Consider the following 18,968-nt stretch of genomic DNA (forward strand, 5'->3'; position numbering starts at 1 on the left):
AGGATGTATTTTCTTCTTAGTCCCAAAAGGATTTACATGACTTGCCAGACTAAAAACAGTGACAAAAGACAATAGCAAAAATAGGATGAAAACTATTTTTAAAAAACATTTCAAGGAGCAGAGAAATAGTTGTTACTGGATATTTGACTAAATTAATTATTGACAATAATCACTGAATTCAACACTGAGTTTCCTTGAAACTAGGATCAAAGTGGAAACACTAAGGATTATATAATTCTCATGGCATGATAAAGAACATTTGTGTTGGGCTTTGGATTTATGGAGGAAATTATTACACGGATGCTTAAAGAATGCTGAGTAACATCAAAATGTATGGATTCAGTTATGGTTTGCAAAAAACTCAGAAATGTTTTAGAGAATTTTTTTTAATCCCAAAATTTCAAAAAAAGGGAAAAATAATGTATGTTGGATGCCTTATTAGATGGTCCCAGTAGGCAACAACACACTCAAATTAGGTAATTAGAAGAGCTTTCGAGAAAGGGATTATTCACAGTTTGTGTCGAGGGAAGAGGACATCCCTGCAGGATAGCGCAGGACCCCAGGGCTAGCGGCACTGAGGAGTGGATACCAGTCTGGATCTGAAGGGGGCCCTCTCTGGAAGCCAGGAGTTCTGCAGACAGGGTGGCTGAGAGGAGTCGTGACCTTGGGTCGAGGAGCACAGCTAGCCCAATGTGACCTCTCAGGAAGGGAGCTTCAAAATAAATACCCACACCTAAGTTTCCTCCGTCCTCTGCGTCTTCCACCACTGCTCCCCATGGGCCGAACAGAACGACACAGCCGGCAGTCAGAGCCTCCATCAAAGGTCAGTTTCCTGGGGCACAGAGCAGGATGGGGAAGGGTGGGAAGTGATCCAGGAAGAACTTGAGCACAAACCCTAATATTTCACATCTGGGATCTCACTTAGCCCTCGCAGCCTGGCAGCAGCATTCTCATTGCTGTATCTCGTCATACAGTCTCCAGCATCTGTTGTTCGGTCTTCAGCCTACGCTTGAACTATAACAGCTACCTGGGTAAAGGGAACGGTGCTGCCCATCATTCAGCTATTTGCAGACATTCAGGTCTGGAAAAAAAAATTAAACACATTTTAAATGAAAGGAAAATACCGTTTTACTGAAGCACATGGAGACGTATGGTGAAGAATCTCTTTAACAGCCACTAAAAAGCCACTATAAAGATGTATAGTATATTTAAATGTATAACATTTAAATCAGTGGACTGTGAGTAAAGCACATGATCCTCCATAATGTGGGTGGGCCTCATCCAATCAGTGGAAGGCCTTCCTAGAAACAGCAAAAGGCTTGCCAAATTCCTTTTGGCTTGAAACTCATTCCTGCAGATTTTGGACTTGCCAGCCTCCACAATCACATGAACCAACTCCTTTAAATAAATCTCTCTCTCCCCTTAATGTGTCATGGTGACCCTGGGTAGCTGAGACTTCATCTCCACTCTTTCAGTCTGCAGTTCAGTCCTACTGCTAGATGGTTTCTCTTTTGATGGCGGTTCTGAATAATCTCAATCAAAGAATGGAGGTCACTGTAACTCTACATGCTGTTAATGAGGGTAAGGAGAAAGTCTAGCCTTTTTTCACTTTCAATGGAATAGTGGATCAGCCCTCAGGGCCACTTTAAATGCTTTTTTTGAGTCCGAGGCAGTGTAAGATATGGAATTGGGTTGTAGTATATTATAAGAGAAAACCAAAAGAAACAGACATGTGGAAAAATCCCTAAATGGATCAGTTAAAAAGGCTTTTAGAACTTAGTAAACTTGACATTTATTTGGCAAGAATTTTCTCTAAAATAGACATCATTTTTTCCATTTGGCCAAATTCAACATAGAACAACCAATTTTAAGGTTGCCTGTGATAAATAGGCATGCAAGAGAGAATGATAAATCACTGAGAATAATAATAAGAGCCTTGTTTTTAATGTTTACCGTATTCCAGGATCTACTAATCACTTTATATGTCTAATCCCACTGAGTCCTCCCGGGAAGATGAAGTAAATCCTGTAAGTGTTCCCACTTCACAGACAAGAAAAGTGAGGCTGAATCACTTGTCTGAAGCCTCGCAGGTAAAAGCGGTGGAGCCAGGCCTCAGCCTAAAGCGTCTTTCACTCGGAAGCTCCTTATTAGCATGACATTACATAATCTCATATCAGTAGCTTTTAATCTCCTTCTGTTGAACCAAAGATATTAGCAAGCAATCAGATTTGTTTTCCTTTACCACAGACTGGACCAAGCATGGGCTCTGGAGTCACACGTTTCCAGATTTACTTACTGAGCCTTTGCCTGGATTCCTGATCTCTCTATGCTTGAGAGTCCTCATTTACAGAAATAAGTAGTATCTGCCTCCTAGGATTAGTGTAAAGGTTAAATGAGCAAATGCCTGTGGGGCTGCTGCCTTACGCGGGGCTCACATGGCGCTCAGTGAGTATTAGGCCAGCCCTTCGTTGCTGGTGGGGGACCTGGTGAGAGCTGAAGGGTTTGGTAAAGAGTGGGAGAGAGAAGAAGAAGAAACCCATCCTCCCCTGGGACAGCCAGGACCTCAGCATTCACGTTGTACCTACACTTGTCAAAATTCTACTTGCCTCATTCTACCCCAGCTTCAACTTGGTGTGTCTCTCAGTGAAACAGTAGGATGACTTTAGAAAGGAGGTTAAGTAGAGAATCTTGGTGGTGGGTTGGAAAGACTGACACCTCTGAATTCTGACTGCTTTTATATCAGGCTCTCTGGGTAGTTTGTCATGAAGGATAGTTCCTTCCGCCAGTAGGGTATCAGGCAGCATCCTTCTGGAATATGGCTCCAGCGTTCTGGTTAAGATACCTGATCAAGTTTGTGAGCAGAAATCAAAATGGACTCGTGCTGAATCTACCACTTAATTCTATCCTTTTCTCCATGGAGGCATCTCAGGGCAGGGCTGAATGGCTCTCGAGGATCTCATCATTGCTGACACACGGAACGAGTATGTGCATCCCTTTGAAAGTAGTAAGACACAAGGATGGCAGATACCACAACTTGTGCCCCCAGGCCCTGTGCCCACAATGCACGTCACTAACCGACTGCGTGATCTTACCTGCGTAGCCAAGACTTTGCCTCAGAGTCGTTTTCAAAACACTACTCCAGGCAGCGATCAGGAATCACTCCCAGCTTACCTGAGAGAGAACATGTATTTGCCTTCCCTGGCTGGACCTCCATTTACCAGTGTTGGATGGCGGGAGTTGAGACCCATTCAACAGCACAGAGCCAATGACAGCACGACAAAATGAGCAGGTTTTTTCCCTGAAGTTCTCAACTTGGGATAATACTGGCATAAGAAATTCAATTTTGGAGTCACTGACTACTCAATGGCTTCTGTTAAGAGAAGGACAGTGTAATAGTCGGACTGGGGCATGAGACAGTAACAAACAACTCCCCAAATCTCAGTCTAACACAGCACAGGTTTATTTCTTGCTCAAGCTGAGTGTTTGCTGAGGGTCAGCAAGGGGTGGACAGAAGCTTCTCCAATTGTAGCTGCACTGTCTCCACCACTCGGCCTCCTGGGCTACTGTGACGGGGAAGAGAACACATGGAGATCTCACACCTGCCCTTCTGTCCTTCAGCCCGGACGTGGCCCACATCCCTTCCTCTCACAGCTCATTGGGCAGAACCAGCCACACCCACCAGAGAGCCCAGGCTGGGAAGGGTCATCTGTGTACCCAGAAGGAGGAGAGAACCAGATATTGGTGAGCACTAGTAAAGTATGTTGCAGAGAGAGAGAGACTGTTATAAAGCTGACATCACCTTTCTTAAAAGCTTTTAGGCCCAAGAAACAGCTTTAATGGGGATTATTTTTCCCATGAACTATTTGCTGTTGTGAGGGGGAAAAAATCCCTCTTACCTGGATCCTTTATGGACCATGAAGATAAAAGAACCATTTCCCCCTGCTTTCTCAGCTAAAGAGCCATTTACTCCATCTGCTGTCTTGTTAAAGCATTTTAGCCCCATTTTCATAAATCTGCCAGAGAGAGTAATGGGAAAGGCTTGGATCCCATTTTTATGTTGAATATAATGGAGTTCTTAAAAAAAGTATCAAGTTGCAGACATTATATACCTCGAATGCTCTCCTTTTGTAGCCTTTGCTAAGTGCACCTTGTCCAGGTGGAGATGCTCTTCATTTAGGGGTAAGTGCGGGATTGCTCATGACCTTGTAAAAACGGAAATTACGTTTTACCTTGAAGTGCAATTTACCAGAATAGCCACTCACTAAAGATGGGTACAGGGCACCGAAAAGCTAAGAGCAGGAAAATGGCAGAGCTCGAGGTCTGTGATAATGACCGATGCCACAGGAGCTGGCTGGCAAAGTGCAGATCTGGTGAGTGGTTCCTGAGGAAGTCCTGTCATTCCGAGACATCTACCACTGTCAACAGGTAGAAAATCTGACTATTTTATGTATCGGATTCAATTCGATTCAATTCAACACCTTTGTTCAGGAGTTGCTTTTAATTCCCCGTCAATTAAGAGTGTTTATGGGGTACGCAGCTACACGTTGCCTGGAACTGTGCTGAGGGCTGTTCCAGGATAGTGGCCTGTTCCTTGCTCTAGAGAGACTGACATCTTCCTGGTAAGTCAGAAGTGCCAACCAAAGCAACCAAAGGCGCTTCCAGAGGGGAGGGTTCGATCAGCCCTCTGTCAGGGCTTGTTACATGAGATAAAGCTCTCAGCATGGGCTAAGGCTCCAACATGAGTGGTTATTATTATTTTCTCACTGATTGTTAATGAATGAAGGTTTCATTCTTAGTAGGTCTTTGTTTAGCTTACGCATCTTTAAAAGTCCAGTGGAAGTGACTTCTGGAAATACCAGGTGCCGTCAGTTGGACTGCCCACTGCTTTTCATGAGTGGGGCAAACCTGAGGACAGTTGTGGGCATGCTAAGACTCTTAGCAAAGCAGCAGGTACTGCATTTGTAAAAACTAGTCATAAATCTGGAAAATTCCTAGGGGAGTAATCCAGAGCATTGCAGGTGTTTCCCCCTGCAAATGCAAAGGGGTCTGTCCTCCTGGTCTGATTTGTCTTTTGAGTCACACAGAAAGAAGCGCTTTCCTAAACCCTGGGGGTGGCTGTGCCTCTTCCAGGAACCAGGGCCTTGGACCACCTGCAGATACAGCTGTTCACCGCAGATGAGCTGTACACTCACTGAGGGTCTAATGACTATGAGCCCCTTTGAGGGAGGCAGAGATGAACGAAATATAGCACAGCATTATTTAGGAGAGAAAAGACCCTAGACAAATCGCTCTGACACGAGGCAGGAAGGGACGCATCCTGTAAGAGAAAGTCGGTACAACATGGGAGGAACACGGAGGAGGGACAGATTCCTTCCCATTGGGAGATCAGACCTCTAGGAAGGCAGTGACATTTGAGTTGGACAGTGAAGAAGGTATTTGATTTTGATAGACAGAGAGAGGTGGAAGGGCCCATCAGGTAGAAGGAACAGTATAAGACAAGGCACAGGGAGGGACAGTCCTGAGTGTATGGGGGGACAGTCAGGTCCCATGTGGCTAGACTGTAGGGTTAGTGAGGGGACCAGTGGGAGAGGACACTGGAAAGGCCAGGTGATGTGAGTGGAAGGTCGGAAACATCACGCAGAAGAGTTTGGGGAGTCAAGGTTTGCGAGCAGGGGATTGTCATGGGAGTAAATGACAATCAGTGCAGACGCCAGAGGAAGACATGGATCTTCATGTTAGAGGCTCTCTGTTCAATATGGAAAATTCCACAGGTGGAGAGAATAACAACACAACCTGTAATGAGAAGACAAGACCAAGAATCAGAAGAGTCTGGACAGTCTTTCTATTCTGGCTGGTGGAATTCGGTGATGTTGCAATCGATAGGTTAAGTCCAAATTGCATTTCTTATATCAAGCTGAAAATAAGGAATACAAATGCTTAAATAAGTGAAACATGTGATTTCAAGCTTCAAGTTTCTACCAGAATAAGCAATTCTGAATGCTGAGAAAGACTGACAACGCCAAATGTTGACAGGGTTGTGAAACAGCTGTAGCTCTCATCCATTGTGGTAAGAGTGGAAAATGGCACAACCACATTGGAAAACTTTGCAGTTTCTTATAAAGTTAAGCATACATCTACTCTGTGACCCAGTAAGTCTACTCTTAGGGATTTACGCAACAGCAAAAGAAACACGTCCCTACAGAGAGACCGTTCAAGAATGTTCATAGCAGCTTTACACACAACAACCCCCAAACTGGAAAAACCCAAATGCCCTTCAGCAGCAGAATGAATAAATAAATTGTAGTGTATTCATATGATGGAATATTACTGAGCAAGAAAAAGAATAAACTACTGTTACATCCAACAACATGGATGAATCTCAAAAACGTTATACTGAACAAAAGCATCGAGGCTCAGAAGGCTGTATATCGTATGATTCCATTTGTATAAATTTCAAGAGCCGGCTAAACTAGTCTGTGGTGATAAAACTCAAAACAGATGGCCTATAGGAGGTGGAAATTGACTGGAAGTTCAAGAACAGGGAAAGCTAATCAACGGAAATAGAAATCAGAGCAGTGTTGCCTAAAGGGGGTGGAAATTGAATGGAAGGAAACTTTGTAGGATGAAGGAAATATTCTGTATCTTGATTGGGGTGGTGGTTACATGGGTATATACATTAATAAAAACACATTGAATTTTATATTTAAGACCTATGGATTTCAGTATGTAAATTTTACCCAATGGTAAGATGAATGGAAACTGAATTGAAGCAAGCTGTGTCCAGGATCACAGTTTTTCACATACAGGTCCTATAGTTTATCAGTCAAGGAAAGAAAATAGGAATAAAAGGATGATCTGTTGAGCATTTAATGTTTACCAGACTCGAAGAATACAAAGGTGACCTTTCCCCTTGTTCTCAGGGATGGCGAGTCAGACAAATCCACGGTTATCACACCAAGAGGTCATCAGGAGAAAGGTCAGGGGAAGCAAGGTGGAGCAGGAGGGCAGCTCATAGGGGCCTGAATGTCCACCGCCTTGGCTGTGCCCTGGGAAGGGACAAAACTCCGTTGGTCTTCTGTGCCTGCATTCTTCTGCAAGGATGGTTAATGGACCCAGTTCTGAATGCTGGAAAACGTAGCCTGTGATATGGATGAAGTGCTGCACACAGTTGGGTTTCTGGGTCTTTTATACTCAGGTGAAGCCCCAGGCAGGCAGAAAAACTATCACTTAGAGCTCCTTAGCCCTGGATGGGGAATGGAAGAGGCCCCAGGAATCTTTTTTTTTTTGGTGAGGAAGATTCACCCTGAGCTAACATCCGTTGCCAACCCTGCTCTTTTTTTGCTTGAGGAAGACTAGCCCTGAGCTAACATCCATGCCAATCCTCCTCCATCTTGCACGTGGGCTGCCTCCACAGCATCACTGATGAGTAGAGCAGGTCCGTGCCCGGGATCCGAACCCATGAACGGGGCCATCGAAGCGGAGCATGCCGAACCCTAACCACTCTGCCATGGGGCCGGGCCTGCCCCAGCAATCTTAATCATGCTTTTTCCAAACACGTTAATCCCCTTTTTCCTAGGTGACATTTCAGTTTATTAGGTCACAGGTTGCTGGCACACTCATTCCTGTTCTCAAACGTCTTTTAAACCTGAGTGAAGTGACAATTAGGGGAAGAAAATCACTCACTGAAAGATAAGACTGCTTAAATTTGCATTAAAGCAGAGGTCGTCAGAGTCTCTCCAAAGTGATTTTTCTCTGAATTCTGAGTTGGTGACCTAGTGACTGTTGTACTCTTGTGTGCATCATTATCTTCACATCACGTTTGCACAGCGGGCGATGAGATTTGTTAACCAGCTTATTACTAAAAGGAAAAGCTCAGGCTTCCGAGAGGAATTCCCTGTCTGATGTCACCCAGGTAATTGTGGTAGGAGACAGAGCTGCTATCACAGTCCCTCAGCTGTCTGGATTGCAAAGCTTCTGGGATTACTGACGTCTGAGATCCAAGTGACTCTTGATAATCTGGAGGTTTTCCAGACCTGTAAATTGATCCAAGCCCCCTGCCCCGTGGCAGCTTGGTCATCAGCACCTTATCCTGAGTGATGGGATGGGAAGGAAGAGACTTAAGAACTGAAATCCCTGAGATAACACTCTTTGAATACAGACTCTGGAGCCTAATTTTCGTCAGATTCTGTTCCGGATTTGAAAACGTGTTCAAACATGGTTCTTGCTCTTAAGGACTTGCTACCTATGTATGAGCAACCTTAACATAAATTTACATAAATCTGGTGATTAGATGGGATATTAGGTTATTCAATTTATCCACGCTCTTTCTTTCCTTCACTTGTGGGACTAGTTGAGAGTTATGTTATTCATTCACTCACTGATTTATTACCATTGAATTGCTCATTTGTTCCACACTAAATGGAACGAGGAATTAGGAACCTGGGTTTTATTCCCACTCCTATTCCTAACTGGTGGTGTGACTCAAGTGGGCACTCTGACTGCTCCTTGCCTTACCTTATACATCTGTAAAATGGGTAGAGTAATTCTTGCCTGAAGTGACGGCACCGGTCAGTTTTGAGAATCGAGTGAGATAAATCGATAGGACAATGCTCTAACAAATATGTAACTCGACCCTGTGAGATAGCACTATTTTTGTTCAGGCCTGCCTGATGTGGGTCAGTGGTTCTAAACTTGAGCATGAGTAGTGATCCTTAGGGATTCTATGAAATACAGATTACTGGCCACACCTCCAGAAGTTCTGAGGGTCTGTGACCCAGGATTCTGTATTCTAAGAAGCATTTCAAGTAATTCTGATGCTGATGATCCGAGAATCCCGCTGAGGAACACGAGTGTATGATGCAGAATATCAGGGGATTCCTCAGCAAGCTGTCTCTTCTTGGGACTGTCCAGGGGTCCTCATCTTGAGGTTTGCCTTGGGTTTATTCGTACGTGTTCAGAAGTGATGTCTCTCACTTCTGATGTTTGTCTGCATGTTCTGTACAAGGACCTGCACTCAATAGATAATCAGAGGAAATATGCCGGCCTGCCCTACATGCCCAGAACTATGATTCTGCAGGTGAATGAGCTGGAATGTAAGCAGTCTTTTCTTTTCCTTTCCTTTCTAGCAATGCAGAGTCTTCGGAGAAGAGATTCAGAATGAACAGCTTTGTGTCAGAGTTCGGAAGACCTCTGGAGCCAGATAAGGTGTTTTCTCGCCAGGGCAACGAGGAGTCCAGGTCTCTCTTTCACTGCTACATCAATGAAGTGGAACACTTGGACAGGGCCAAAGCTTGTCACGAGACCACACTCCTCGACAGCAATGTTCCACTCCAGGAAGCCATCAGAAGCAGTGGGCGGCCAGAGGAGGAGCTGAACAGGCTCATGAAGTTTGACATTCCCAACTTCGTGAACACGGACCAGAACTCCTCCTTTGGGGAGGATGATCTTCTGATTTCAGAACCACCTATTGTTCTTGAAAATAAGCCAGTTTCCCAGACCTCATACAAAGACCTGGATTGAGAAACAAGCTCCGTAAAGTGTCTTTTGGAAGATGTGGGTTTTGTCTGTATCGTGAGAAATCTCCATTCACCAAAATTGTGTGTGTGTCTGTGTGGGCGAGAGAGAGAGAGAGAGAGGGAGAAAGACAGAGAGAGAAGAGAGCCCCTCAGAGGAGAGCTGATTAAGCTGAGATTTATGTCTTTAAACGCACTTGGGGCTTTTTTTGGATTAAAGTATTTAGACTGTCTCATCTTCCTTGTTGAAAAATTTGGCCACATACTTGGTGTCAGTGATCTTGAATGGGGGTTGGCATACTGTTCCAGTCTGGCCCTGCTGCTACCATGCTCCACCTTAGCAAGTCGCTTTACCTCTCTGGGCTGCCACATTTTACCTGTAAGTGAGGAGTCTGGAGTAGATGATCCATGCCAGCTCTCATAGTTTGTGAATTTACAACTTTGCATCCAGACAAGGCTGGGATCCACCTAAAGCAGTATAAACTAGGGCACTGCCTCCTATCTCTTGTAGAATCCCCCATGTCTGACCTTCCACTCAACCCTTAACTGAGCCAAGCTTTCTATAGGGGCCTGAGTGTCTACCAGGATGTCTGGAGACTCATCTCACACAGACACTGTGGCCAACATTTCTGTTGGTTGAGCTGAAACAGCTCTTCTGAGGATCTCCAGCCACCCATGCTCAGACCTGGGGACGGCCCCCCCAGGAGTACCGGTCAATGATACATTGCATGGCACTGTCCCCAAAAAATGTAGGGAAGGTTGTCAGCTGAGTGAGGGGAGGTCCTTCTGTGTCCCTGTGCTGGTGTATCTATGTTTGGTTACACTGCTGTGCCATTGGCTACTGAACAAGAAAAGTGCTATTTGCCATGCTGTCTATTTACTTGGCAGATGTGTAGGTGATGGTTATGCGGCTAGTGTGTGGGCTCTGAGCTGAGATGGTGAATGGGCTGTAAATAACCCACCAACACATATTCAGGGTGGCCTGGTGCAACACAGAGTTAAACCTGCACACTGGTGTTGGAAACAACTTTTTGCACAGAGTCAGTTGCATGACCAGCTGCTAAACTCGCGGTGGCATTTTCATTGTGAATTTGTTCACCACCTGTCTTGCTTAAGCTAAATAATAAATGTATTTGAATGCACAGGAATTTTCTCTTGTCTTTTGTTTTCAGACATCAATTTTTTCATTTCCTTTAGAAACGATTCCATGTTTTTGACACCTCGTAATTTCTATCATCCCTACGATCCCCGTGGTCTGAGTAATGCACCAAATTTCATTTAGGAATTATTCCACCCAAAGTAATCCCTTTCCTATAATCTCTTTTGAGGAAAATATTATTCTTTAAGACTCTGAACAGTAGAACAAAGCATGGAATATTTCTTGTAATTAACCCACATTCTTGCAAATAGATACTATTTTCATTAAAGAATGCTGATTTTATTAACTTTTACTAATATTATTATTCATGATTTAAGTAATCAAATAAAACCATGGGCTATTTCTTATTAAGATTCAAAGCTATTTAAGTGGTATCTTATTTAGAAGTAGATTTATTAGTCTGAAGAATGAAGGATATTTAAAAGTTGGAAAAATATCCATGACTATACCATCATTTTTGTTAACTAAATGTCAAGAACTGGGAAGGGTCTAGGATTTTACCCCACCTTGCAAGCTAACAAGTCAGCCTGGCACAGTTTTGTGCATGCCGGCAGAGGACACAAGACTCCTGGGTCAGAGATAAGGAACTTCATTACAGCACAGCAGGCAGCAGGTGCTTCATGTTCATGTTGGTTCCTGAATTTATTTCCTATCCCTGTTGTAACAAAGTACCGCAAACTTAGTGGCTTAAAGCAACACAGATTTATTCTCTTATAGTTCTAGAGGGCAGAAATCCAAAATCAGTGTCAGTGGGCTAAAATCAAGGTGTCATCAGGGCTGTGTTCCATCTGGAGGCTCCAAGGAAGAATCTATTTCCTTGCCTTTTCCAGCTTCCAGAGGCTGCTCACACTCCTTGGCTCATGACCCTGTATCTCTGCCACCTCTGCTTCTACTTTACATCTCTACCTCTGACCATCCTGTCTCTCTCATGAGGACCCTAGTGATTATATTGGGTTACCCATGATCATCGCCAATCTCAAGATCCTTAACTTGATAACATCTGCAAAGTCCTTTTGGCCACGTAAGGTAACATCTTCACAGGTGCGAGGGATTAGCTCATGGACATGTTTGGGGGGCCATTAGCCTACCACAGTCTTCCCTTTGGCCCCAAAGATTCATGTCCGTCCTACGTGCAAAATACATTCACCTCATCCCAACATCCTTCAAAGACTCAATTATTACAGCATCAACTCAAAGTCCATTATATATAGTCTGAATCTTATCAGCTCAAAAGTCCCACATCTCATCATCTTAATCGTCTAAGTCAGGTAGGGGTGAGACCCTGGGTATGATCCAACCCAGGGAAAAATTCTCTATCTGCGGACCGTAAAACTAGAAAACAAGTCATTTGTTCTCAAAATGCAATGGTGGGACAAGTGTAGGATACCAGTTATACACATTCCTGTTAAAAAGGGATGTCACCAATGCCAAGCAATTTCAAAATTCAACCGGGCTAACTCCATTATGTTTCAAGGCCTGGAAGCAATCCTCTGTGGCCTGTGGCTTCCCTCTGGGCCTGTAGCTCTACCCTTGAAATCATCCTTCTTTTCTCTTGAAGGGTAGAATAACTAAGTGGTTTATTAACCCGTTTCCTGCATGTAGAATTTCGGGAGTCTGACAGACTTCTTTCATCTTGTCCTCTCTCTGCCCTTAAAGCCCAAGTTAGCAGTGTTTCTGCTGGTGTAACATTCTCAAGAACATTGTGAGTTTCCTCAGTGTGTGACATGTATTCATTCCATTAGACAATAGGCACAAATTACACCACAGAGTCATTCCCTCTTGAGGCAAGGGCATGACCTTTTGTAACTCCAAGCCAGTCAGCATAAGGTGGCTTCTGCTTTGATTAAGGGCAATTCTCTAGGGAAGGGGGCACTAGTGGGCCAACCGCCCCAGCAGCAGCAGGGAATAACCCACTGGATAGTAAAGGAAGCTGGATGGAACACTACCAGCACACTTTTATAAACAGTAACAGGTGACACTGTTACTAGTGACACTGTTTGGCACTAAGCAGCATGCTAAGTTAACTTTTGTAATCCTACTGTGAGAACTCTCAACACAGAGGCTTAAACAATCCTTTTAAATATAACTTGTCAGTTTCCTTCTCTGCTCAAAACCCTGCAATGGCTTCCCGTTTCACTCAGGGAGGAAGCTGGAGTCCTTACAATGATCTCAAAGCTTTCCTCCCCGCCGGGCACCCAGCTGATTTAATCTGTTCTCTGCCTGACTGACTCTGCTCTAGCCACACTGGCCTCCTGCTGTCCCCTGAAAACATCAGACATGCACCCATCTCAGGGCTGTTGCCCTGCTGGTCTCTCCGTCTGGAACACTCTTCCCCTAGATACCCACACGGCCCACTCCCTCAAGTCTTTCCTCAGATGCCCCCATCATGGGTCAAATTGTATTCCCCTCCCAGATTCATATGTTGAAGTCCTAACCCCAATACCTCCGAATGTGACCCTATTTGGAAACAGGGTTGTTGCAGATGTAATCAGTTAAGATGAGGTCGTTAGGGTGGGCCCTAATCCACTATGACTTATATCTTCATGAAAGGGGGAAATTTGGATACAGAGACATGCCTAGAAGGAAGATGACGTCAAGAGATGGAGAGAGAGGCCTGGGAGAGTCCCCCCTCACAGTGCTCGGAGAAACCAACCCTGCCGACATCTGGATTTCAGACTTCTAGTTCCAGAACTATGACACGATACATTTCTGTTGTTTAAATCACCCAGTTGTAGTACTCTGTTACGGGAGCCCTAGCAAAATAATACCTCGCTCCTCAATGTTCTTAAGGAGGTGTACACTGGCCATCCTCTTTCCACTGGGAACCTGCATGGCCTCATCCCACCCCAGCACCCCATCTCCCTGTTCACCCTGTTTGTCTTTCTCTACAGCACTTACCACCTTCTAGCGTACTGTGCAATTTACATGATTATTGTATCTGTAGTTTATTTTCTGCTCCTCCTACTAGAATGTAAGCCCTCCAAGGGCAGGGATCTTTATTTTGTTCGCTTGTAGATCCCAAGTGGCTAGACCAGTGCCTGAAACACAGTAGGCAGTCAATAAAAACGGACTCTGGGGAGGGAGGGACTGTTTCTTATATCTCTTATACAGGTGAGAGAACTAAGGCTCTGGGAGCTTCAGTATTTTGCTCAGGCAGAGCGAGTATGTGGCAGACCAAGCTGGGTTTCAAGGAAATAGTGAACCTGTGGAAGGCTTGAATGATTCCCTTTCTCTTGGTTAGTGTTTATCTAGTATATCTTTTTTCTGTCTCTAACTTTTGGCCTCTTTATGTCATTCTTTTTAACTTTCAATCTGTTTTAAGCTTTGATTTTGCTTTGTTTCGGGTAAACAAATGAAATCTGTAAATCTATCTTTTAACTTGTGAGTTTATTCCATCTAAACGTATTGCGATTACTGGTCATGTTTCATTTCCAGCATTCTATTTTGTAGTTTCAGTTTACTTTGCTCTGCATTTCTCCTTTCCTGCTTTGTACCATGCAGTCATGGTCAAGAGCACGGGTTCCAGAGATACTCTATCTGGGCTTGACTGCATCGCCTGAGAACTGCGCAGTCTTAACCAGGATACCTAATTTCTGTGACACTCAGTTTCCTCATACACAGAAAGGGATAATATCCACCTCAAAGTCTGTGAGCATTAAGTGATAAAATATATAAAGCACTTAGACTAGCGGCTGGCCTAGTCTACATGCTCCATTCTGGCTCCTTTGTTTTTATTCTTTTTTTAAACACGTATATTAGAGATTACTCTTGAATTTTAAAGAACATCCTAGATATTGAAAGTTAAAGTTTGTTGTTTAACTCACCTATTGAATTTTATATATTAATTGTTATCTTTTTTTTTTTCCCATATTTTCTGTTTGGTTCTTTAAAAAAATCAATCTGTTCTTTTTTTCACTACATTTTCTATGATTCATTTTATTTTTAAAAATGGTTCGGCCATACTTATTTTATGCTCTCTTTTAGATTGCTTCATAATTTTAGGCTCTGGAATACTAGTTATCCTGGAGTTTTTTAGGTTTGCTACTTCTTACTTACGGTTAATTCTTTCTGACAGTTCTCAGGGGCGTGTGTGTGTGTAGAGTTGTGTGAGCTTCTCCTCAGCAAGCATTATTTTTCCTGTGACCCTCCCATGCACCCTGGTTTATAGTTTCCCTGGAGAGCAAATGTGTGCTGCTTGTCCTTAGGCCTTAAATGATTTGACCAACCTGGAATTCTGTTATTTTTTTTCCTTAGGGACTCCTGCAGCATATGTAAATCGGGATCCCACATCCACGTGAATGAAGCATGAGCATGGAGTGTAGATGTTGTAAGGGAGACCGTTCTTCCCTCGAGACTCTGGCAGCACCAGTTTCCTTGTCCCTCTGCTGTGCCAGTGCCTAGAGTTCTTCGAGGCTCCCTTTCACTGAGGAGGCAGCCCTTCCAATGACTTTTATGCAGGGGTCTCAGTAAAGTGCGAGAGTCCCTCCTTCTGCTATGAACCCTTTTCCCTGAATGGATATTATAACCCCATTCACTCTGCAGATTAAACCCCTTCCCTCCAGGGTGGCGCGGCATCAGCTCACAAGCTTCCATTCTGGCTGTAAGTTTCCTCTTCATTGTTGTCACCTGGGAGCTTCTCTTTCCTTCATCGTTAGCTCTGTGTTATTTTTGCTGTTGTTGTATTTTATCCAGCATTATTAAACATTTTACTTAAAAGGGATCCAAATTAGCTCAGTTCACCATGTTTCCAGAACTGAAAGCTTCAGTTCTAGGGTGTCTGTTTGATTCTTCTTAAAAACACATTCCAGTAATTTCTCTGGTGAAAATCTTGATCTGTTCATCTGTTTTCTTTATCACTTCCTCTATTTTCTTAAACATATTAAAAGTAATTATTTTATAGTCTTTATTGGTTTGCATCTATTGTCTAATGTTTTGTATTCTCATATTATCAATCATATAGCCTTGATGCTTTGCATGTCTAGACATTTTTTATTATTTGGCAGACATTGTGAATGAGAAATCCATTGACACTGCATATGATGCTATCTCCCACAAGAGAAGTCTCCTCCCTCCTGTAAGGCAGACAGGGCGAGGGGCCGAGCATCTCACTCCAGTCAGGCACTGAGGGGGTCAGGACTGAATTGCATCTTTTAAAATGACTTTGAGGTATGCTTGACAAAATAATTTTTACATATGTAAAGTGTACAATCTAATACATTTTGACACATATATACACCCAAGAAACTATCACCTCAATCAAAATAATGAACATATCCATCACCCACAGAAGTTTTCTCATGTTCTTTGGTAATCCCTCCCTCCCCAACCCACCTCCTGGAAACCACTGATCTGCTTTCCCTCACTGTACACTGTTTGCATCTTCAAGATATTTATATTAATAGAACCATGAAGTATTTACTCTGTTTTGTCTAGTTAATTTGATTCAGCATAATTATTTTGAGATTCATCCATGTCGTTGTATGTATCAGTTCATTCCTTTGTATTGCTGAATAGCGTTTCACTGTATGAATATACCCTAATTTGTCCATTTACTTGTTGATGGACTTTTGGGTTATTTATAATTTTGTCTATTATAAATAAAACCACTATGAATATTTGTTTATAAGTCTTTCTACGGACATATGCCTTTATTTTCTTAAGCTCCTGGGAAACAAAGGTCTGCGTCGTATGGTAGATAGGTGTTTACCTCTTTAAGAAACTGATACGCAGTTTTTCAAAATGGTTGTATCTAAATTCCTCACATGTATATGAATTCTGATTGCTCTGCTTCCTTGCCAACACTTTGTAAGGTTGGTCCTTTTAATTTTATCCATCTAATATGTGCATGTAGTAGTATCACATTGCAGTTTTCAATTGCATTTCCCTAATGATTAATGGTATTCAGCATCTTTCCATATGCTTATTTTCCATCTGTCTATCTTTGGTGAAGTGTTTTTCAAGTCTTTGGCTCATTGTTTTATTGGGGTATTTGTTTTATTATTGTGTTTTGAGAGTTTAATCTGGATATAAATCCTTTATCAAATATATGATCCGCAAATAGTTTCTCTCAGTCCGTGGCTTGTCTTTTCATTTGCTTAACAGTGTCTTTGAAAAGCAGAAGTTTGTTTTGATAAAGTTAAATTTATAAATTTCTTTTTAAAATAGGCAATATTTTTGATGTCATAGCAAAGAAATCGTTGCTGAACCCACGGTCATAAAGGTTTAATCCTATACTTTTTTCTTGAAGTTTTATAGTTTTGGATTTTCTATTAAGGTCCATGATCCATTTTGAGTTAAGTTTTGTGTATGTTGTGAGGTATGGATCAGAGTTCATTTTCTTGCATATGGGTATCTAATTGTTCCAGCACTGTTTGTTGAGAAGATCCTTTCTCCACTGAATTGTTTTTGCACCCTTATTGAAAATCAGTTGTCCCTAAGGGTGTTGGTTTAGTTCTGGACATTCTATTCTGTCCCATTGTTCTTTTTGCCTATTTTACACCAATATCATACTTCTTGATTACTGTAGCTTTATAGAAAGTCTAGAAATCAGATAGTGTATGTCCTCAACTTCATTCTTCTTGTTCAAAGTTGTTTTGCCTATGTGGGGTCCTTTCTATTTCCATATGAATCTTAGAATTAGTCTTTTAACTCCCTTCCTTACATCCTATTCTGCCAAAATTCGGCCCCTTAAGATCCATCTCCAAAGCCACGTTTTCTAGAAAGGCTTTCCAGATTCTAGGTGAAAGGAATTTCTCTTCTGGGCTCGATTCACACTTCCTAAGACTTTCACTGCATTCGTCCATATTTGGCTATATGTACTTGTCTGATCCTTCCTGCCATACTGTGCACCTCTCAAGATCAGGAACCTTGACTTGTTCCCTCTGTCTGCTGAAAACGCTAGTTTTATACTTTGCAGGAGTGAGTCTTGCATTAAGAGGGGTCTGCTGAAGACATCTAGCTTGTTTCCTGCATTTTGTCAAGGAATCCAACAGACTTGGAATGGTTTATTCTATTGTTTTTTATCTCCAAGATCTCTCAGTCTTTATTATTTCTATTGGTACTACTGCACTTTCAAAGAATAATGGGATAATAATTTTCCAAATACCAAAACATACTCTAATTGACTTGTGATAATTATATGCAGCTGTGTCTTAATCTATTTATTGTTCACATACTCCCTCCTCCTTGAACTCTTGGGAGAATACTATATCCTTACAGATATCCATGATGTCTTTGGCTACCAAGGCAGTAGTATGTCCTCTCAGACCGACTCTGTTTCCATGGTCCCCTCCAGTCCTACACTAGCTCCCCACTGTGGGGAGCTGCAGTTACCCCTTGCCCTGCGACTGCCTGGTCTCAGGGGAGTTTTTGTGTGGAGTATAATCCTGTTCTTCCTGTGGGGGAAATCCAGCCCAGTGATCTGGCAGCACGGGAAGATGTTTAGCCTGCTTTGTGTAGAGCCTAAACTGTTCCATACTTACTAGGAACAAATACAGTGAGGAAGTTGTTTTAGCGCCTAACAAGTGAGCAGCATACCTACATGAGAAGGGGAGTCAGCTTCCTCATCACACTCAGGCATTACGTCGGTGTGATACTCACCTTGGGTAACAGTTTCTCCTGTGAGCAATTTGAAGTTCAAGGCACTTAGGAATGGCTTTGTGCTTTTCTTCCTTAGTCTTTCCACATTCATTACATCTGGTGAGATTATATGAATCCTGTTTATTTGCAACTCAGTAGTAATCTTTATTAAAGCATCATCTTACAAAAGGCTAGTAGACAATTTGTTAGAAGACAGAAATGCTCTCAGATTTTTGTCTTAAAATAGAATCTTGCTTAGTGGTTAAAGAAAATTCACATTAAAATCTTAAATATGGCGATATAAAATTTAAAAAACAAATAACTATTAGTCGATTCCACTAAACATGATAGCAGTTATTTGCCTTTAAGCCTATTTCTGTGGCAGCTTTGCAATGATTCCCTCTTTGTCAGAGTCCCTGAGAGGCCTGTGTCGTCATTGTCAATATCATCATCATCACCATTATCATCATGGAATTGATTTCTCTAGAAGATTCTAAGGAAATAAAGAGATGGACAGGGGATGTGTATGTGACAGTGTGTGTGTGTGTGTGTGTGTGTGTGTATGTATAGAATGAGAACAATAATAAGACATTATGAAGAATACACGTTCCAGAGAGAAGAATGTGATCATGAAAACCTGGTTTGGTGAACAAAAGAAGTGACAGGCACAGGATCAAACGGAAAGGAGGAGGACACAGCAAAGGTGGGAGGATAGATGG

General features: G+C 42.7%; 1 protein-coding gene across 10 annotated transcripts in view; it reads left to right on the forward strand.

Moving 5' to 3' along the window:
- Nucleotides 1-10,654, forward strand: part of MRAP2 (melanocortin 2 receptor accessory protein 2) — a 45,131-nt gene extending 34,477 nt beyond the window's left edge. For 9 of the 10 annotated variants that reach the window (XM_070559147.1, XM_070559141.1, XM_070559146.1 and 6 more), the window contains one exon: nucleotides 9,126-10,654. In XM_070559147.1, coding sequence (XP_070415248.1) covers nucleotides 9,126-9,519 — 394 coding nt within the window. In that variant the 3' untranslated portion in view covers nucleotides 9,520-10,654. Of the gene's footprint in view, nucleotides 1-8,799; nucleotides 8,927-9,125 lie in introns of those variants that run through there. The other variant, XM_070559150.1, reaches the window with a different exon arrangement.
- The last annotated feature ends 8,314 nt before the right edge of the window (nucleotides 10,655-18,968 follow it).

This window comes from Equus przewalskii, chromosome 9 (genome assembly GCF_037783145.1).
Source record: "Equus przewalskii isolate Varuska chromosome 9, EquPr2, whole genome shotgun sequence".
In the NCBI taxonomy this organism is placed as follows: Eukaryota; Metazoa; Chordata; class Mammalia; order Perissodactyla; family Equidae; genus Equus; species Equus przewalskii.